The 21,125-nt window shown below is 58.8% G+C and overlaps 1 protein-coding gene across 13 annotated transcripts in view; it reads right to left on the bottom strand.

Annotated features, from left to right (window-relative positions):
* The window catches only part of SCN5A (sodium voltage-gated channel alpha subunit 5), a 94,703-nt gene that overhangs the window by 49,390 nt on the left and 24,188 nt on the right, over window positions 1–21,125 (bottom strand). For 9 of the 13 annotated variants that reach the window (XM_053221667.1, XM_053221655.1, XM_053221662.1 and 6 more), the window contains exons 4-12: window positions 19,735–19,835; window positions 18,277–18,405; window positions 11,289–11,380; window positions 7,721–7,951; window positions 5,979–6,042; window positions 4,452–4,593; window positions 3,724–3,921; window positions 2,103–2,279; window positions 1,079–1,450 (exon numbers count right to left, since the gene is read on the bottom strand). In XM_053221667.1, coding sequence (XP_053077642.1) covers window positions 1,079–1,450; window positions 2,103–2,279; window positions 3,724–3,921; window positions 4,452–4,593; window positions 5,979–6,042; window positions 7,721–7,951; window positions 11,289–11,380; window positions 18,277–18,405; window positions 19,735–19,835 — 1,506 coding nt within the window. Of the gene's footprint in view, window positions 1–1,078; window positions 1,451–2,102; window positions 2,280–3,723; window positions 3,922–4,451; window positions 4,594–5,978; window positions 6,043–7,720; window positions 7,952–11,288; window positions 11,381–11,514; window positions 11,607–18,276; window positions 18,406–19,734; window positions 19,836–21,125 lie in introns of all 13 variants that reach the window. The other 4 variants (XM_053221657.1, XM_053221659.1, XM_053221661.1 and 1 more) reach the window with 1 other exon arrangement.

The raw sequence follows: 21,125 nt of genomic DNA, 5'->3' as shown, positions 1-21,125 counted from the left end.
GCAGGTCCCTCCACTACCTTTTTGATGGTAACTTCAACTCCTTTCCTCTTTGCTCCCTGGGTTCCAGCTATTCTGACCTCATGGCATTTCCTTCAAAAGGGTGGGCATGCTTCTGCCTCAGGGCCTTTGCATTGGCTGTTCTCTAGGCCTGGAGCATGCTTCCCTCAGATGCTATAATGATGGTATATTATTATGACATTATCACAGCATCAGCAGGCTCATGATGTCCTGATATCCATAGCCACGTGAGCCCATTCATCCTCACGACAAGACGAGATGGGTGTTTTAAATTCGTTTTACAGATGACAGACATACAGAGAAAGAAAGTAACTTGCCCACTGCCATTCAGCTCGTAAGCTATGAGCTGGGATTCAAACCCAGTTTGTGTCCCGAATCTGGGTGCTATATCACCCCCCCCCCCAGAGTTTCAGAAAGCAGCCCCCGGCTCCCACTCTTGCCTCCTTTAGGTCTTTGTTTAAATACCTCCTCATGAGTGAGGGCTCCCGCTCTTCCACACTTATTTGCCCTCCTACAACAGCACTTCTTAGTTGGGCTAATGTTGACCAGTTTGTAAGTTATTGACATATTTCAGGCTTGGTCAATAACTGTTGCCCAGAACCCTGTAAGTAACCCCTTGCCACTCCGGCCCCTTTCCCAGAACCCCCTGCATTAAGCAGGATCCAGCAACAATACGGGCTGATAGCTGGCACACACGGGGCCTCCAGGACACGAGTCCTGTGTCACCATGGCATCTCGGTGCCCGAGCTTTACCAGTTGCTACATATTTAACTATTACCCCCGTTTATCAACGTTATATGCCACGTATACATATATACCTATTTTTCTTCTTTCGTTGATTTTTGCCTGTCTGCCCCCATTATCATGGAAAATCTGTGAGGGCAGAGATTTTTTTTTTTTTTTTTTTTTTTTGCTAGGTTTATTCACCCCCAGAGCCCAGTATACAACAGGTGCTTGGTATATACTAGTGCTCGGTATATGTGAGTGTTTTGGACCTGGCACTGGTGGCCAGTTTGGGAGACCAGATCTGCCCTGGGGCTGCATCACGGGGCTGGCTCACCGTGTCTGGGGGGCGATCCAGTATCACAGGGTGGAGCAGGCGGCTCCCCGGGGAGGTGGCCTCAGGGTCGCCTGTCCCCAGCAAGGAGACCACTCCGTTGCAGTCCACGGTGCTGTTCCTTTTACCATTGAGGGCGTGGCTGAGAGCCGAAGTCCCGGGACTGGGCTGTCCCTGGGCGCTAGGCCGGCGGAGAGGCCACGGCACGAGCAGTGACGTGCGGTGGCTCTCGCTGTCCCCCGCTGTGCTGTTTTCATCATCTGCAAAATCTGTCTCCGAGCCCAGGTCTCGCCTGCGAAAGGTGAAAATGCTCCCACGGCTGGAGCGTGGCTTCACGGAGGTCCTGCTGAGGCCATGGGCGCTGCTCAGACGGTTCTGGGGGCACAGGGAGAAGCCCGCTCTTCATGTGCTCGCAGCCTATCCCTTGCGGTGTTCTCTGAGACCGAGAGAGCTTCTCAGAGCATCCGGGGCTTTCGCTGGCCACATGGCAACTGGGTGGGCTGTGGCAGGGTGCGTTCAGAGCACAATCCTGCGCTACCTGGGATCTCTGCTCACCTACAGCTGGTGCCAGGGGCCTTCGACATTCAAGCTTACCTGGGCCTGAAGATGGGGCTCTGGCTGGGCCCGGGGAGAAGGAGGCAGCAAAGCTCCTTGTGGTGCAAAGAGGCCCGGCCCGAGCAGGACCTGGGGCGGTCGGCCAGGCACCTGACTCACATGGGCATGTCCTCGGGCACCTCCGGTCCACACCACAGGGTGTGGTCTCAGCCCTAGTCTCAGCCCTAGCCCCAACGCTGGGGACTTAGCTGAGGTTGAGGACACCATGACACCCAAATCTAGCTCGGCTCTCTGCCCAGACGCCCTCCGCTCCAAGAATGGGCATGGGAAACAGGAAGTGCTGGGAGGGGGCTCGAGGATACTGTCCTCAGGGAGCAGCCGTGAGGGGCTGTGACTGCACCAGGGGCCCAACATGATGGGCTTTGGATGCCAGACCCACCCAGAAAGGGCTGGAGCCCCCGCCGGGGATTACCATTGCTCTGGGACCGTCCTCCGAGTCGGATTTGGGGAACCTGTCATCTCCACACTCCTCTGTCCCTGAAGACATTCGTTTGCTCCTCTTGCGTCTTCTTTCATGGGTTACTGGGGCCAAAGGGGACATCTCCAAGGAGCTGCGGGACACAGTATCCACACCCCTGATGGCGAGGGCCTGGAAAAGGCGGAAGGGGGATGTTTGGGTTATTGAGATTTTGTGCAGCCTCAGGCTAAGACAGGCCAGGCAACTCTCAGTATCTGTTTCCCCATCAGGAAGTGGGCTTGAACGCTCACCCCAGACAAGGGTGTCACGGAGAGATGAGCCCAAACAGACCCAGGCTGTTTTCAGAGAAATCAAAGTCCCGGGAAGAGGAAAGAAGTGGCTGGTGTGGGCAGCTCTCGGAAGAGGGGAGTGTGAGGGACAGCCGGGGGGAGGATGTTGATGAGCAGAGGAAGTGACAGAACTAGAGGGCAGGAGATCTTCTAGAAGGTTCAGCTGGCTAAAACAGGGGCTGGGGGGAGGTGGCATGGGGCAGAGAGAAGAAAGTGGATGTCCACATGGCTTCTAACAGGCATGCTCTGTCATCAGCCTCCAGGACCTGTGTGTGGAACTATGAGTAACCATGGCAGCACCGCGAGGGCTTATTTTCTGAGCTGGCTCAGGCCTCCAACCTTGGACCTTCCTCACTAAGCTACCAGAGGCATCCCTTAACTAGGATAAACTCAGTCCTTGGACATGTGGTTCTCTTTTATCCGGCATGCATAGGCTCTTTTACCCAGCAGGCATCATTTTTACCCAACAGGCACCATTTTTTACCCAGCAGGCACCACTTTTACCCAACAGGCACCATTTTTTTACCCAGCAGGCACCACTTTTACCCAACAGGCACCATTTTTACCCAACAGGCACCATTTTTACCCAGCAGGCACCACTTTTACCCAACAGGCACCATTTTTACCCAGCAGGCACCATTTTTTACCCAACAGGCACCATTTTTACCCAGCAGGCACCACTTTCACTCAGAAGACACCACGGTCATAGGGAGCGCTTCTCTCAGCACGAACCACACTCACAGGGCCCACCTTTACCCGGAGGGCACTCCTTTTACCTCTCAGGCACCTCATGAGCAGGCACTGTCTTTACCTAGATACCAAAGCTCTACCTACCAGACAGCACGTTCACATAAAATACCTTTATCAGCAGACACCAGCTTTACCCAGCAGGAACTGCTTTTTATCCAGCAGATGCCACACTTAAACACACCAGATTCACCCAGCAGGCACCACGCTTACAGGCACCAGCTTTATTCAGCAGGAGCCGTGCCCACAGGCACGTTTTACCCAGCATGCATCACACTCACAGACAGCAGCCTCACCCAGCGTACACTGCGCTTATAGGCCCCAGCTTTATCCAGCAGGCACCATGCCCGTGGTCATCGGCTTTGCCCAGCAGGCACCAGGTTTACAGGCACTAGCTTCACCCAGCAGGACCTGCCTTTTATCCCGCAGATGCCACACGTAACAGGTTTCAGCTTTACCCAGCAGATGTCATGCCCACAGGCACCCACGGTCAGGCGAGGGGTTGGTCTGGAGGCTTCCTGGCGGCACTGCTCACCCACCTCATGCTCTTTCTTGAGCATCTCCATGGCTTCCTGGAAGCGCTTTTCCTTCTCCTCGGTCTCAGCGATGGTGGCTTGGTTTTGCTCCTCGTAGGCCATGGCAACCACAGCCAGGATCAGGTTCACCAGGTAGAAGGAGCCCAGGAAGATGACCAGCATGAAGAAGATCATGTAGATCTTCCCTGCAGACCTCAGGGTCTGAGGGAGTAAGGGGAGAGAGGTTATCTTCACTGGGGCCCCTTCTGGGTCATGGTCGTGGAATTTCAAGGTGTCCGGTCTGGCTGTGCCAGGGGTTCAAATGGCCACAGCCTGGGGAGGGAATGGAGCATATTCTACCGGAGAGGCAAGTGTTCTAACCCACAGAGAAGAACGACCCACACACAGGGGATAGTGTCCCACCCGTAGAGGGAGGCAGAATGTTCCAGTCAACGGAGGAAATGTTGCATCCACGGAAGGGACTATTCCATCACACAGGGTGGAGAAGGGTCCCACTCACAGAGCACAGAGTATCCCATATGAAGGAATGGGTACCTGGTCACCAGCAAAAAGAAAGTTCCTTGGCTTACTGTGTCCCCCTCCCTCGGATGCAAGCGTCCCTGTCCCCCGTTCCTTGAGCCTCCTCAACTCTTGCCAGTGGAGAAGCTGCCGGGGTCACTTCTAGCTAATCACTTGTAAGTGGGCCCCTGGCCTGTTCCCCGTGTCCCCCCGCTGTCCGCGCACCCACGTACCTGCTGGTAGAGGCGTTCCCAGCAGTCCTGCGTCATCAGGCGGAAGAGCGCGAGGAAGGCCCAGGCGAAGGAGTCGAAGCTCGTGTAGCCGTGGTCAGGGTTCTCTCCCGCCTTCAGGCAGCGGTAACCCTCTGGGCATGTCCTGCAGTCAGACACACAGACTCTGTCCCATGCTGTAAGGGGCCCCCTCCCCCTGAGATGCTCCCTGGGCCGGACTCCTCTCCCTGGGCAGCCCAGCAGAGGCCCCACTGCTTCACGAGGCTGAGTTTCACGAACTTGGTACCGCACTGCCGGGCCTGATACCGGGACTTTTCGTGCTGTGCCTCCAGCCTGGGACACCGTCTTCCCCTTCTCCCCACCCATCTGTATTCAGCTGGGCCTAAATCCAGCTCCCTTCTGCCCACACAATACACCATCCCTGCTGCTATCTGAGTTTCCTCTCCTCTCACAGAGGAAGTGCCAAGGGCTGGCTCACAAGTCTCTTCCTCTGGCTGCTTACCCCACAGGGAGATGGGCACAGAGCAGGCATGCGGTGGGGGGAGGTCAGGGAGGCTTGGGTGAGCAGCATGGAGCCCAGGGCGAATGCCAGGCCACGGGGCTGAGGGATGGTTCTGGGGCGGACGGGCTGGGGCCTGGCCACGTCCGGAGAAGACGCCCATTTGCATGACTGCGCACACAGACAGAGTGAGGCACGTTGATGATTCGCAGGGCTCGATGGGACAGCCTCTCTGCTCAGAGGGACTGCTGGGCTGGATTCATGAGCGTGAGACATAGAGGTGGGGGGAAGGGGGACTCGGCGAGTGGGAGGCTGCTGCCAAGGGGCCTCCGTGCCTTTTGCTAACGTCCTAAGACCTTCCAGACAATCTCTTTAGGGACAGGAAGGGCTGGAACTTTGTACTGAGGGATGGAGGACTGCAGCCCCACAGAGCCCCTCCCTCGCCAGGTAAGCCTGTGTGTCCCCTTCTCCTCACAACTATGGCACAGTCACGCTGACCCAGACCCCGTATGCCCAGGGCCCTGGGAGCTGCACATGGTCACCGGGCATCCCTGGGCACCACACTCAGCCTGCAGGTGTAGGCTCTGCTTGTCCTGGTGGAGAGTGTAGGCCGTTGAGGGGTAGCCATACTCACTCCGGACCCAGTGGACAGATGGGCAGGGAGGGAGTAAAAGACTGGAGGGGAAGAGAGCAGCCCTGGGGGCGGGGGGCTTCTGGAAAGGAATGGAACCAGGGTCGGGCTGGTGGGAGGCACTGTAGGCTCTGTTCGCCCTCCCTGCAGATCTGAGCCCCCTGCCTTTTTTTTTTTTTTAATCCCCTGATAGCTGTCTTCCCTGTGGTGGGGGTGGGGTGGACAAGATACCAGGGCTCCGGCAGGGAACAGAGGTAGGGGAAGGCCTGGGGTCAAGGGCATAGACTCAAAGCACAGTCAGTTGAGAAAGTACCTGGGGACACCTCCCCCTGCCCCCGCCTCCCTCACCTCACCTCACCCCTTCTGGGTGAGGTGGCTCCGGGGGATGGGTGCCACATACCCGGCATCAGAGCTGTTCCCACACAGTAACACGTCGGAGGTGCCATTCTTGAGCAAGTAATTTTCTGAAAGAGAAACATCCGATGGTGAAGGGCACGTGTGGCCCAGACTCGCAGGGTTCTCGGTTGGCACCCAGGGCTCTGGGGAGGTAGAGACACCACTGGTGGTCTCTCCTCTGCCCCTGCCCTTGACCCCCCCCCGACCCTCTGCCTGGCTAGGCCTGAGGCAATTCCAGCTGCTTCCCTGGCCTGCTTCTTGCTCCTCCTCGGACATTCAGCTGCCAGTGGTCCCCACAGTCCCAGAAGACCCAGGAAGTCCCCGCAGGGAGCTTCTTCTGTCTGCCCTGAGCCACTCAGGAGGACAACTGGGGCCAAAAGAGGCCCTGAACCAGGAGGCAGGAGCTGAGTCACTGCATGCTCTTGGAAGGCTACTGCCCAGCTCTGTCTGGGCCCACTTTTTTTTTTTTTTTTTCAAATAGGATCCACACCCAGTGCAGAGCCTGACTCGGGGCCTGAACTCATGAACCCGAGATCAAGACCGGAGCTGAGATCAAGAGTCAGACACTCAACTGACCAAGCCACCCAGGCACCCCTGCCTGGGCCCACTTCTCTGTGCACGGGTGGTGCAAGTGATACCTGTTACGTTCACCGTGGCATGCCTCGGTCTGCTCAGACAGGGCTGGGCTGGACCGGGTGACATACATGCCACCAGTCCTGTCCCCTCCTCTCTGTGGCCGTCTGTCAGTCCCCATCACCCGCCACCACCCGCCTTAGTTTTCTGCAGTAGTTCTTCAAGTGTGGTCCCCGGACCCACGGCATCGGGCACCAATCGGGGCCTGGTTAGCAACGTGACTTCCCGAAGTGCCGCCCCTGTCTACTGACTCAGGAACTCCGGGGCTGGGGCCCAGCAGCGAGTGTTTTCCGGAGCCCTCCAGGTGACTGGGACACATGGAAGTTTGAGAACCACTGCTATGCGGCCACAGCTGAGTCGCGAGCAAATGGAGTCACTGCGTTTTTGTCTGTTCCTTTTTTCCAGAGCGGATGTCTGGGGTACAGAAGAGGCCCTAACTTCAGAATGCCCCTTGGCGTCCTTGCGGCCTGGAACCTGGCCTCGCACCAGTGTCTACCCTTGATCCAGGCTGACGGCACCGGGTAAGGGAGGTGCTAGTCATCAGCCTGAAGAACAGAAAACCACGTATCAGTGGAACGACAGGAGGGGCGTGCACGAAACTGTGCAATCACTGAGTTTGTTCCCACCCCCTCTCGGGGTTCTGGGGGGCACACGTATGGAATCAATATCCTGGCACGGAACACCGTCGTCAGCTGAAACATCCCATGTCAGGCGGGCGGGGCCTCCCCTCGGAAGCCTCACGCGCTACCCCAGCTCAGTACCCCTCCTCTCGGCAGGCAGGCCGGTCTTCTCCCCATTCTCGATTCTTTAGGGTCAGTCCCACCTCCAGCCATGGCAGCTGCCATCCCTTGTCTGCCTCTCCAGCTCACTCCCTCCGTCCTGTTCCTCAAGCGTCTTGCCATCGAGCCTGAGGACTCACAAGGGCAGGCCCAAAGTCTGCTCCCCTTCCGTCCTCTCCCGGAGGTCCGAAGGGCAGGGGCTGGGATCCTGAGCACACCTCTGGGTCTCCGGGGGATCAAGCAGGGCCTGAACGGCCCCGGGGGAGGTCTGGCCCTGGCGAGGGCCTGCGAGGCCTCACGAAGCCCTTCCCTGGGCCACAGACCAAGCCTTCACCTGGGTCGTTGAGGTAGAGGTCCAGCGACTTCCAGACCAGGCCGTCGGCCTCCACGGAACCGTTGGTGTCGTTGAGTGCCGTGAAGTTGCGGACACACTTGTGCCTCAGGTTGCCCATGAAGAGCTGCAGGCCGATGAGGGCGAAGACACTGAGGCAGAAGACCGTGAGGACCATCACATCGGCCAGCTTCTTCACGGACTGGATCAGGGCCCCCACGATGGTCTTCAGACCTGGGGAGGCAAGAAGGAGCAGGGGGCGGGGTCACCCACGGGCACCGTGCTCCCCGCTCCATCGGGTGGGGGCCAGGCCTGAGGGGGTGCTGGGCCAGATGGGCAATCCTGAGGTGGGGGCAGGTGAGGCAAGCCTCTTTCGGGCTTTCCAGACCCAAACCCCCATTTCCTCCACGACTGAGATTCTGCCCTGATTCCTCCAGGGCAGAAGTCCAGTCTGGCCTTGTATTTTCAGAGGGCCCCGTTCGTTTCGCTTTTCACTAGCCAGATATGAAACAGGTGTGGGAAATGCTGGTTTCTTGAGGAAGAAAACCCCCAAAGCCTGTCCCCATCTGGCCGGTCCCAAGGTATGCGAGGCCTTGTCCTTTAAATGTGACCCTTGGGAAGGACACTTAAAGGTAACCCGTGGGAGGTCCAGGCCCATTCCAGGGCGATGGAAAGGCATCAGCCTTGGTCCCGGAGATAGAGAGACACAAGCCATTCCTGGCAGAGGAATGCGGCGTGTGCATGGTGGATGGGGGGCTGTCAAGAGGTGTGGCAAGGTCATGGTGGGTAATGTCCTAAGGGGTCTGTCCTGGCCATGGGAAAGGTTCACGGACAAGAAAGGGGCTGACCTAATTTGCATTTTCCTCCTCTGCCCTGTCCCTCTGGGACCCAACCCCATGCATCCCATTCCCCCAAAGCCAAGAGGCCGTGACACGTTAGTTGCACGGCCCAGCTCCCTGCAGAAGCCAGCACCACACAGCGAGGTGACAGAACAGCACGTGTAGACGCCTTTGGTCTGACACTGAGCTACTGTCCTATGACAAGTTCGAGCCGAGCATCGGGAGTGAGGGGGCTTCTCCGCCGGCAGCAGGGCCCTGCCTCCCACCCCCACTCCCCACCCCGCATCAAAGCGGCCAGATCTCAGATTAAGCTCCATCCGTCCGTCGTCCAGCCAGTTAATATGTTAGGAGCACCCGTGGTAGCCGTGCCCACAGCTGCTGTGCTCATGACCTTGAGACAGGGAGGCAGCGAGGGGCAAACGGGAGAGGGGGAGAGGAAGCCCTCCCACCGTGCCACTGGAGCTGCCGCCTGCCCACAGCTCAGAGGCTCTCAGCGTGCTCTGTGGAAATTGTCCTGGCAGATGTTGGCAACCGCCCCGGGCAGGCGCGGACCTTGTGGGGGTCCGGGCCTGGAGTGGTGGAGGTGGGTCCCCGTGCTGTCGCCCAGCACCCCTCACCTCTAGCAGAGGTTCCGGGACGCCTCAGTGAGCGCGCTCTGGTCCTGCTCACCGGGCCCGGGGACCCTGCCCGTTCTGTATGTGGCGGGGGGCACAGAGCAAGGGGTAGTGGGCAGCAACCTGCACACCCAGACTGGACCCTACCTCAGCTGTTAGGCTAAAATATCTTTGGTCCAGAGCATCCAGTTCAAGGCCCAGCAAAGCACCTCCTGGTCTGTGGACATGGTGTCCGTGTGGACAATCAGTTGGTGAGGCACAGGATCCAGTCCTTTAAATAGTTGTCATTGATGACAGAGTTCACTTGCAGCAAGAATGAGTCCAATGAAGCAATGGACTTCTTTCTGAAAAGACCCAGGAAGGGAAGAGTCCCGGGGATCAACTGGGAAACTCTCCTGCCACCGAGGTTCTAACAGGCTGGGCAAAGAGCCCCAACTGTTCCGATTTCATTCCCATTTTGTGGGAGAGGAGACCGAGGGCTGGAGAGGGCCAAGGCTCTTTAAGCCTCGGCTCAGGGGACCTCCCCCAGGGAGCCTTCCATAATGCTGACCACAGCATTTTTCTAATGGCCACATTCAGAGTCTGTTGCCTGCTGTCTCACTGGATTGCTGGATGCCTCGAAGAGGTCCTGGTGGGGCGGAGTTGAGGTTGGCAGGCTTCCTCCTTTTCCCCAGGACTGAGAACTATTTTCCTCTGCTAGCCTTTCTTATAAAACAGACTGGAACTTGCCTTTTCTCAACTGCCGTGGTCAGTGTGCTTCTCGAATCTTGTGGGTATGTGATGCCAGGTTGTCCCTGGGACCCCGGAGGACAGGCCCTGAGGCTTCTGAGCATGAATGTGGGCGCCGAGGCCAATGACAATGCCTGTCCCCATGGAGGTGGCTCCGTGCACTGAGCGCAGACCGCCCCACCTGCCACTGGCTCTTAGCAGGAGTCTGGGCCACTTGTGGGGAGCATGGCAACAAGAGGCCCTGTGCACATCCCATGGGGTTCAGAGGCCAGGAGGAGCACTCAGAGGCTCAGTTTGAACCCAGCATAAATGGGGGTCCTCCTATAAGGTAATTAGCCCCACCAAAGGAGAGTCTGAACTCCTCCAGGTTGCTCAGAGCAGGGCCCCTGCCTCCCTGGGGGCCGCTACGGCTCCATGGGCCCAGATCAAGGGCCCAGGATGTACGGCTTTCCAAATCAGCAATGGACGCGACAATCTGGTTCACTTACTTCTACCCTCGGCTCTGATACCTCCCCAGATCAGCGGCATCCAACCTGTCTCTAGCTGCCTTCTTAAACCAAGTGCCTTCTCCAGTTCTGATTGTGGCTGCATCCAGAAAAGGCCCTGGAAGGAACCTCTGGGCTGTGAAATCATCATAAGCCTCTTGAGAGCCTTCCTGGATGGATGGGGTGGCCTGGCTTTCTAGAGAGGCCATCCGGGCTTAGATTTCCCGGGTACAATTGCCAACATCTGTCGAGGAGAATTTCTTCCTGAGGCTACCATGCACGGTTTGCTAAACCTCTACCGCACCATGCAGTGAGGGCTGTTAGACGCCAAGGCCCGATGACACCTGTCCACAGAGTACACTCTGTCTCACAAAAGGAGGCTGCAGCGGCGGTGGCTGCTATGTCACCAGAGGGGGCACAATGTCAGACCGGGCACTCAGCCCTGAGTTTTCCTTTTTGGCTGTGTGTGTGTGTGTGTGTGTGTGTGTGTGCAGTTTCTCTCAAATCCAGTTTTTTTGTTTCCTTATTGGAGGACGATGCTTCAGGTGGAAGCAATTCATATACAAGCTTTTAGCTATTCAAAGCACTGAGTTCACTTTGGGAAGGACATCACTATCTCGGGAAGAATTTGGGTTCAATGCAGGACCTGCCAGGGGTGCCGTGTGCCCCCCTGGCATCCGTGAAGGTGGGCTTTGCCGGGGTGGGTAGCCCCGAAGAAGCTTTGTGAGGCTTTGAGGGGACAGCCGTATCCGCCGCCGACAGCCCCCCCCCACCCAAGCTCTGGGAAAGGTATTCTGGTGACAGGCACATTCGGAGGGGCCTTCCCAATGGTTGCCTTGGCCCCCGGGTGGCTGGGAAGGCCTGAGTGTGTCCCTCCAGCCTTGGCGTTTAACCTGATTTTCACCTGAAATGACTGATATAGTTTTCAGGGCCCGGAGGACTCGGAAGGTACGTAAAGCCGAGACATTGCCCAGGTCCACAAATTCAGTTGTGTATCTGTAACAAGGGAGAGTCACACACAAGACAGTGACAACAGGCCAATAGGAGACACACGGTTGGGAGGGAGGGAGGGGAGACAGAGAGAGAGTCACTTGTAGCTGAGATCTGAGAGGCAAACCTGGGCATCTTACCTGGGATAACCGAAATAGTTTTTAGAGCTCTCAGGACTCTGAAAGTTCGAAGAGCCGACAAATTGCCTAGTTTTATATTTTCTGATACATACCTGCAGAATCAAACCACAGTTATTGGGAATTACAAAGCAGCACCTCAGCCGGCCCTCCCCCACCAGCCCGCTCCCTTCTCCCCCTCCCACAGGGAGGGCTCCGGATGGCCCAGGGCTCCCTCCAGCTTTCCTCCTCATTTCAACCCTCCTGACGCCAGGACCTCGGTGAGGTGACTTAAGGATGTCCACACGGGAAGCCCCACACAGGAGGCGGCGCTCTCTCGGTGACGGTCCCGTAACCGGCCCCAGGAGGCGACTACCCTGCCTCACTGTCCATGCCACTGGGGATGCCGACACGAAGCCACACGGCAGGGTCTGAGGCTGAGGACACAGCAGGGTGGATAGGGAAACCATTTTCCAGGGTGTCAGGCCAGGTGACAGGGGAGCCCAGTTTCTGGTCCTGGTTTTGTTCCACATCTTCTGGGATCTGTGATCAGCTGGTGCCTGGCTGCCTTGAGCCGTGGGATCCTTGGGTCCTGGCTGAGATCATCATGGAGGCACAGCAGCATCTCTGAGGGCCGAGGCCCCCTCAAGTCTCACCCCAAGACCTCCGGAGACTCCCAAGGATGACCCTGGGTCTTCACAGGAGGAGCGACCTCAGGAGCGAACAGCCTTCTAGGTCTGCTTGGGCCCGAGGGACGCTCGGCAGGGCCGGGTGACGGAGGCGATCCTACCTACAGCTTGGACAGACATCCGTGCGTGGTCCTCACAGGCACAGGGGGAAGGAGTCGGTCTCTGGGGGGCAGGGGACTGCCCAAGCAGAGTGTGAGGGCATGCGTGGATGGGCCACGTGACCAGGGTGTCTAAGAGCTGCGTGGACGGTGTGTGACCAGGGCCGTCGGGACCTTGGCAAGCGACTTGTGATATTTAACCGAAGAGTTCACATCCAGGGTATCTGACATTTAAGCGACGGTGTCTGATGTTTAACAAAGGACGGGGGACTCAGGATATCTGATTTTTAACCAAGTGTGTCTGACCTGGTGGCTGAGTGCCATCAGACCCAGGATGTCAGGCCAGCGAGGCCAGGTGAGTGTCAAGGGTGGGCTGATAGTGCGGCTGGAATCAGTCCGCCAGTCTGGACCTCCAGGCCCCTCCACTCGCTCAGAGCTTCTGTATCTGCTTCTGGGCTGTGGGTGTCGGCAGGGAAGGACTCGGTCGGCTGTGTCAGGGCGCAGTCCTGGAGCCAGCCGGGTCCCGCCTGGTCCAGCTCGGACGCTAGGTTCACACCAGCTTCCTCCATGTTCACTCATATGGCCCTCCCATCTTCCCATGCCTGCTCCCTCCTTAACTCACCACATCCCTTCGGAGATGGGAAGTCAGCAGACACATTCTCAGAGCTTTCCCTCTGGCTACACCAGATCCCTTCTGTGGTGTGGTTTCGGTGCCGCCCCCTGGAGCTACTTCGGCTTGTAAATCTTTCTCTGGTGCGGCAATCAGAGGCAGCCCCAACATCCGATGCGGAGTAGACATCACCTCCCTTGTTCTGGCCCATCTACACCTATTCATTTGGTCCAAGCTCCCTCTTTACTTGCAATGGCTATTCCATTCTCCGTGATGACGCAGATCCCCAAACCTCTGCCCCCCATTCTCCTCTCAGGCTTGGACTCTCCATCCAGATGTGGTGCTGCCACACGCCTGTCAGGTTTACAACGCGGCTGAGGTGGCCATCACATGGAATCCACGGGTTCGCCTGCCGGTGGCTCTGGGCCCCATTTCCTGCTGCCGGACAAGTGAGCGTGGCCGGGGCCAAAAGCTCTTCTTGCTCAGGACACTGGTTTCGAGGTTGTCTCTTCTGGTCACAGGGAGTGAGCAAAGTGCCGTGCAGATCGGAGAGAGCCAACGGTCCCTGCGTCTCCGCTCTCGTCCCTTACAGGTCCCGCGTGTCCCCCCACGTCTCCAGGGAAGCCCTGTCTGTGCGAAGCTTGGATTTTGCCTGTCTGTGCCTGTCCCGCTGTCCCCACACCCTCAGGCTCGCCCTCCATTCATCGTCTGCCTCCTCAGCAGCTGGTACTGAGCACAGAGGAGCCAAGATCCCGAGGCATGTGCTCCCTCCCAGCAGGCTTAAGGCCGGCCGAGTGGCTGAGAGCGGGAGCGGGGCTGGTGGCCGTGTGTCTGTGAGGGCAGCACACGTGTGGGAGAGCAATCCTGAGAAGGAAGTCTCGAAGGTGAGACGTGGGGCTGGGTGAGGGCTCTGCGTGTCTCTGGCCGTGTCTATGACATGGGGGGCTGCTGTCCCTTTTATGTGCCCCTGCTCCTTCTGCCTGGCTGCGTCCCATGGGGGGGCCCTAGACCTCCAACGAGGCCTCTCTTGGGGCCCCGAGGTGTGTGGTGAGAGACCCTGTGTCTGGCAAAGGGCCAGGCTCATCAGTGGCCGGGTTGGGGGTACAGCTCTGCCCCTGTGAGCCTGGCAAAGCGTTCCTCCAAGCCACTCTATTCTTTGTGCTCTGGCCACGTTGCCGGGCAGGGGCAGCCAGCTGGGGTGGTGATCGTGGGCCCTGAAAGAGCAGAGGATGCTGGGTGAGGGTTCCCGCTGGCACACCAGCCTGAGGGCAGGGGGATGCCCTTTTGGAAGCTGAGGAACCGAGAGCAAGGGCCTCCCTGGCCCCCCTCCCGCTCCACCCCCACCTTCCGGTGTAGCCTTCCTATCGATGCAGACAACCCCAGCTCGGGCTGCTGCTGGGCAGAGGTAGATCCCACCCTCTCCTCTCTGCCCTGCCTCCCTTCCCCTCCAGGTTCGGTTTCCATAACAACCCCAGGAGGTAGGAGGCTGTGCTAACTGGCAGGTAATGCCCAGCCCGGAGGGGCAGCGGGAAGAACTCTGGCCCGGGGCGGGGTGGGGGGGGGGGGCGGAGGGGGTCGCCTGGCAGGCTTCCCGGCAACCCGGACCCTCCCACAGCCTCTACACTGAGTGAGGGAGGGATCAGGTGGAAACCTGGCCGGAAACATCAGACATCCGTGCCTCTCCAGTAAGGAGACCTGGTTTTAGTTCCCGCACTGCTGCTGATTCATTTCATAATTTGGGGCAAGTGGTAGGCTCCCTCGGAGCCCCAGCTCCCCATCTGCACCACGGAGGATGGGGGGTCTCATTGATTCCAACATTTCCGCCACCCAAGGCTCCTCTGATTATCCTGGGAGCCCCACGTTCCCGAACCCCTTTGGCTGTGGCAGGATGCATGCCGCTGCATCACCACGGCAGTCCCTGTTTTCATAAGGCAGAACCGCCGTCATTCAAAGCTGCCAGGCCAATCCAGCCCGGAGCAGAAACCTGACATTCCGGTGGGTCCATGCGGCCCCAGGGGAAGTGAGGGCCATTTCTGTGACATGCTCAGGAACTTGGAAATAGCCTGCTGGCCTCTGAGGCTCCGTTCTGCTTTGTCACCGCTGGCCCCCGGTACAGAGGGGAGGCAGGCAGGCCTCGGTGAGGCACACCTAACTGCTCTATGATGCCAAGCGGAAGAGGCAGTGTCCTGGGGGCGGGGGGGGGGGGGGGGCCGGGGGTCGAGACCGAGATTCTCTCATGAGACGAGGCAGCAGGACTTGCTAAAGGCCCGAGGTCGTGCAGAGCATCTCCCAGAGACATGGGCTGAAGACAGGCCAAAGCCTGGCTCCCACTGTCAAACAAGAGACCCAGGGTCTGGGAGCACGGCTGCTGTGACACAGTCCTGTTCGGGCTCCAGGATGGGAAGGTCGGAAAGACTCACGCAGATGCCGTGTCCTGTCCTGCCAAAGCCCCCTTCCTGTGACACCAGGCCCTCAGGGGGCCCATGGATCGCTGCCCGCCTCCCACAGGGCACCCCGGGGCCTGGGCCTGGCATGGGAATCCCACCCCCTTCCCAAGTCAGTGCAACGTCTCAGCTCTGCATGGAGAGGGCTCCCTCTCTCCTCAAACCACAGACATTCTTCCCCACTCTGGGTTCTCAGCTGATGATCCCGCTTCTCACCGTGGAGAAAATAGAAGCAATCGGAAGAGAAATTCCTCTTCTCTCATCACCGACTCTAACAATCCATCTGAAACTCTGCCCTCCCGGCTCTTAAGGCCAGTGCCCTACTCCACCTGGGCCCTGGACTCCCAGCCCTCGGGCCAGCTCAAGGGCTTTGCTCCTGCGACGCATCCCCCTCCATTGCCAAGCTTCCCTTCCCCCCCCCGCCCCGGATCATGCACACCCCCTTACAAAGACACCTCCCTTCTTTACTCGTGCTCCTCTGCCCGTCTCCCCAAGCCCAGCCAGCATCCTATGTTCAGTCCTGTTTATAGCCAACCCCACAAGGTGGATGTCTATACGTGCCCTACTCTCTCTTGAGCCCTGTTTAATCAGGCGTATGTCCCCTCACTCCTCTGGCCAAGGCCATCAATGCTGTCACGGTCATCGGCGGTGTCACGTCGTGGACTGCAACGGTCCTGCCGTGGATCTCACCTTCCTCAGCCTTCTCGGGGCTTCTTTCAAGTGGAGTCACGCTCCTCAGCTGGCTTTTCGGGACAGTCCTCTGTCCAGGCTTTCCTCCACCCCCTCTGGCAGTGCCCTCCAGGCTCCTTTTCTTACCCCTTCTTTCTTGACCTCGAGATGCTGGAGCGTCCCATGGTGTGGTCCCCAGGCGCTGTCCCTTCCCCAGCCATGCTCACTCTAGATGATTCATCTGGTCTCCCGGCTGCAAGTATCATCTGCACCCTGATGGCTTCTAAATATATACCTCCACCTTGGACCTCTTTCCTGATCTCCAGACCGGAATATCCAGTTGCCTGCTCCATATCTCACCCTGGATGCTTTCAAACTTAATGCATTCTGATCTGGACTCTTGATTTCCTCCCTCCCTCAGCCAGCTCCTCCCTTCACCCTCCATTTTAACAAACGGTAACCCTGTTCACCCAGCTGCCCAAACCGAAACCACCTTGGGGTCTCCTTTCAGCCCTTGAAGTACATCCAGAATCTGACTATGTTCCTCAGCTCTTCTACTTAAACCTTCGTCCCAGCCACTGTCTCTCTCCCAGCTACTGAAACAGCCCCCCAGCTTCCGGGTGAACTTATAAAATGTAGTTCAGGGAGCCCTTGGGTGGCTCAGTCGGTTAAGCATCTGACTTTGGCTCAGGTCATGAGCTTGGGGTTTGTGGGTTCGAGCCCCACATCGGGGCTCTGGGCCGACAGCTCAGAGCCTGGAGCCTGCTTCGCTCGCCCTGCTCGCACACTCTCTCTCTCTCTCTCTCTCTCTCTCTCTCTCTCTCTCTCAAAAATAAAATAAACATTAAAAAAATGTTTTTAAATGTAGCTTAGCTCACGTCACTCCCTCCTCTCAACTGCCCGTGGCTCCCACGCCCCGGGGCTCACACGATGGCCTGCAAAGCCACACGGCTGTCCCCTGCCGTGCTGCCTCCTCCCCCATTATGCTCTCCCTTGCTCACTCAGCTCTGCCCAGGCCGAGGTCTACACTGGCTTTGGGCAAGGGGCAGCATCTCTCTGAGCCTCAGTTCCCCTACCTGTAAACTGGTGAGCTGGAGTCGGTCTGCAAGCAATGCACCTAGAAACACAGGTCCTGATGCATTTTCTAACCACCAGACTCTCCAGCTAGCTGGAAAGTGCCCCATCAGCAGGGTCCGGCTGCCCACTCTCCCCTCCCTTCCCCATGGCATGGCTGAGCTGACAGCAGGACTGCTCATATCCGGGGCGAAGCGGACCTTGTCGCGAACGGGCGGATGCGGTAAATCTGAGAATCCGAGAAGGTGGGCACTGAACTGAACCTTTAATTCCAGCCGGGCCAACACTGTGCTTCCAAAAGTTGGGGAGTGGAGGCTCTGCTTCCTGCCAAGGTGTGGTGCCCAGGCCTGGGCACACGGGGTCCTGCGCGCACATCAGGCTTTCAGAAAGGGCTTGAGGACCGAGCCCGGGCCACGACTTCTGCCCAGGAGGCCCGCCCTGATCAGCCACCCCCACCAGAACACAGCATCCGTTGCCGGCACACCCCGAGTGGAACGCATCAGCCCAGCCTCAGCGAGGGTCTCTTTCTAGACAGAGAAGTGAGGCCCCAGCCTGCACGGCAGCAGGGCCACGGATATTCACACTCACTCTCTGGAAGGCTCCTTGTGTGTCCTTGGCACCTGTTTTCTCATCTGTCAAATGGGGACAAGGAATCCCCATCTGCGATACCTCTCTGGCCGGTGTGAGGATCCCTTGGATCATGTCAGTGACCGGTGCCTTAGAACGTGCCACATGGGGAGTCTCTGAGTGGAGACAGCACTGGTGTGCCTGGCACGGGCTCCTGGGGATGCCCGGTCACTTCTCCAGGCTCCTTCTCTTTCCTGCTGATTCATTCTTAATCCCTGGGGAATCCAGGTCATTGTTCACAGTGGCTCAGAGATTTAGGGCTGTAACACTGGTTTCCCTTGGTGGAAAGGGCAGAGGATGCTAAGCCTGAATCTTAATGATGTCCCTGGCTGCCACGGGGCCACAGGGGCGCCCGTAAGCCTGCCCGCCACGCCCACCAGGATGAGCTCAGGGCGTCTGTCCTGTCTTCCTCTTGCCATAGCAGTGAGATGGGCTGCTCTAGAGAACTTGCAAAGCTCTACCCGGACTGGAGTAGGGGGCCGAGAGGGCCCGGCGGTCGGGGGCCAGGGAGGGTGCACACGACCCTCTCTGTGGCCTGGCGTGGCACGGCGCAGCCCAGAGAGCAAGGTACTTACGCCATGACAATCACACTGAAGTCTAGCCAGTTCCATGGGTCCCGAAGGAAGGTGAATGCGTGTAGGCAGAACCCTCGAGCCAGAATCTTGACCAGAGACTCAAAGGTGTAGATGGCAGTGAAGGTGTACCTGGGAGGAGAGACCGGCGAGGCTTCTCAGGGCGGCTGAAGCCCGCAGGCCAGGGTGGCCAGGTTCCTCACAGGCATGCCACGGGCCCTGGATGGCCCCTCTCTTAAGGAGCCCTCGGACCGGGGCCTCTGCCATGCCCCGTGAGCCGGAGCTTTGTTCCAAACATTGGACCAATTCTACAGCCACGTGCTCCTTCAGCGCTGCTGAGTGCCCGCCATGTGCCCACCTGAACTTTCCATTTTGCCCCTTGGCTGTCTTGGCCAAAGAAGACCCTCGACTCCTCTCCTCACCCCAGACCTGGGGGTCATGTGCCTCACCGGGAAAATGGTGGCCGCTGGGTCGGCCCTGGGAGGACACTCAGATCACGTCACTCCCTCCCCCTTGCTGCGGCTCCTCCGCAGCTAGAGACAGCCCATCCTCAACTTCCTGCAGGAGGGTGTATACAACGGTCCAGGGTGGGCTTGGAAAGGGGGCTGAGGCTGTAGCACCTGAGGCTGGGTGGGCTGGGCTGAAGAATCCCAATGCCCGGATGCCAGGGCTGTGGCCCACGGGCTGGAATGGGAGCTGCCCCACCCCGGTGCGACCTCCCTCGTCCCAGAGGCACCGAGGACACTGGGGGTCCTGTGTGAACACAGAGAGCCGCAAGGCAAGCCACTCTGGTAAGAGAGGCTTCCCTAACATTCTGTCAGTTCCCCGAAAACCGGCACCGAATGCCCCAAGGGCCTATTAGGTCTCTTTAGAACTTGTGGGCAAGGTAGTGTCATTTGAGAAGAAAGGACTAGAAGCAGTTTTCTGAAACTGCAAACGGTCACAGGAGGCAGTACAGACAGGGCGGAAATGGGGACCATGCTGGGCCTTGCCCGGCTGCCACACCCCCTAGCCACGCCACGTCGGACGAGGTGCGCCTCCCATTCCCAGCCTCCTCTCCTGTCAAAGGGGCACAGTGGTCGTACCCATCCTATCGGGTTGCCCCGAGGGTCAAAGCACATGAGGCTTACCGTTCTGTGGCAGGGCCCGGCATACACTAAGTGCTCGATAAATTATTAGGATTTTACTTCTGAGCCTTCCCCAGTGTGCTCAGTCCTTGTTAGGGCGGGTCAGGGAGGAATCTCCCACTTTGCTAACCCGGAGGGCTTCCTCCCCTGACGACACAGCTCAAGGAGAGAAGTCGGCAGGACCAGGAGGGGCCAGAGAAGGAAGGGGCTGGGCCAAGGACCCTCCAGGTGGGCAAGTCCCTCGGGCGACTTCTGGGGTGACTTCAGGGGCCCCCGTAGGGGCTGGGAAGGAAGGGAGGGAGGGGCCGGCTGGAGAGGCCCTGAAGATACTCACTCAACATACTTGGTCCAGGGCGGGGGGTCGTGCTGGGCCATGAACACACAGTTGGTCAGGATGGTGCACATGATGAGCATATTGAAGAATGTGGCACGGAGGTCAAGGAAAGCCACGTGCAGGGGGCCGGCCGGGCCACTCCCACCCGAGGGTCCTGCCCCTGGGGTTGTCACCGCCAGGCCGGTGCCACCAGATCGATGAGGTGGGGGCCCCGAGGGGGACACACTGGGGCTGTGCCAGTCCCTGCCGGCCTCTTCCCACCGAGGCGGGTCCTGTCCCCTCCCCTCCCTGCAGCCCCCGCCAGGGACCCGGCAGCTGACACCGCACCCTTAGTAGAGTTCCATGGAGGGTCCATCCTGGAGGGCAGGGAGGAAGACACCCAGACCACAGAGGCTTTCACCCAGGGCCGCGTCGGAGTGACAGGGAGGTGGGATTTATAAACTGTTCCTCGGGGGCCACGGCTGGGGGGAGAGGAAGACCCTGGCAGTGGGGCTCCCAGGTCTCTCCCCCACTGCCCCAAAGGCTTTTCGCCTTTGGCCTAGGATTTCGCTGAAGGAATGTTCTGCTGCGAAAACTCACATACCTCATCAGGACACACTGCCCGAGGGTGCAGGTGACGGCTTCTCGAACTGCTTCCTGCCTTTGCACACGCTCCACCTAGTGCCCTCCTCCTTTGTCAAGAAACTCCTCAGCAGGAGCACCCCCTCTGAGCAGGAGCACCCCCTCTGAGCAGCCTGCTCTGACTACTTGGTGGCTGCAGCCTCTGCACCCCCAGGGCATTGGGCATCTCTTTTCGTGTGTGGTTGCTCCCAAAATAGCAATGTCCATCTGTTCCCCAGGAGAAGGGGAGCTCCTCAAATGTTGGGACTGCGTCTTGGGCATCCTTCTGGGCCCCTGGCCTTGAACTGAACTGCCGCAGGCCTTGGGTGATCCCTGACCTTCTGGCTACTTCTCTGCTGTGTCAAGCTGGAGGGAGCTGTAACTAAGCTCCACGGTCTCTCTCACCTCTGCAAGGCCTATGGAGGAGCAAGGGGCAGGCCCTGGGCCGCTTAAGGGCTAGGGCACCCCCAAGGGGCCTGATCCAGAGCAGGGACACTCTGGTACTCTCACAAATTCCCTCCCCAGCCAAAGAAGAGAGGTTGAGACCGCGGCTCCCTTTGGCTGCCCCCAGACTCACGACCCGGCCCCAGCCCCGCGTGCAGCAGCTGGCCACCTGCGATCCCCAGGATCCCCACGGGCTGCCGGGGAGCTGAAGTAATTGAGCCCTCGGGGCCTGCCTCTTTCCTCTCCAGTAGAGCTCCACCCTTTTGCAAGGTCTGAGCCGGAGCCTGGTGCAGTCAGACTGGAGACTGGGCTGAGCTGGGGTGCTGACTTGCGGGGGGAGTGCGGCG

This window comes from Acinonyx jubatus, chromosome C2, assembly GCF_027475565.1.
Source record: "Acinonyx jubatus isolate Ajub_Pintada_27869175 chromosome C2, VMU_Ajub_asm_v1.0, whole genome shotgun sequence".
NCBI lineage: Eukaryota > Metazoa > Chordata > Mammalia > Carnivora > Felidae > Acinonyx > Acinonyx jubatus.
Note: the sequence above shows the minus strand (reverse complement) of the source record. Positions and strands in the feature narration are given on the sequence as shown.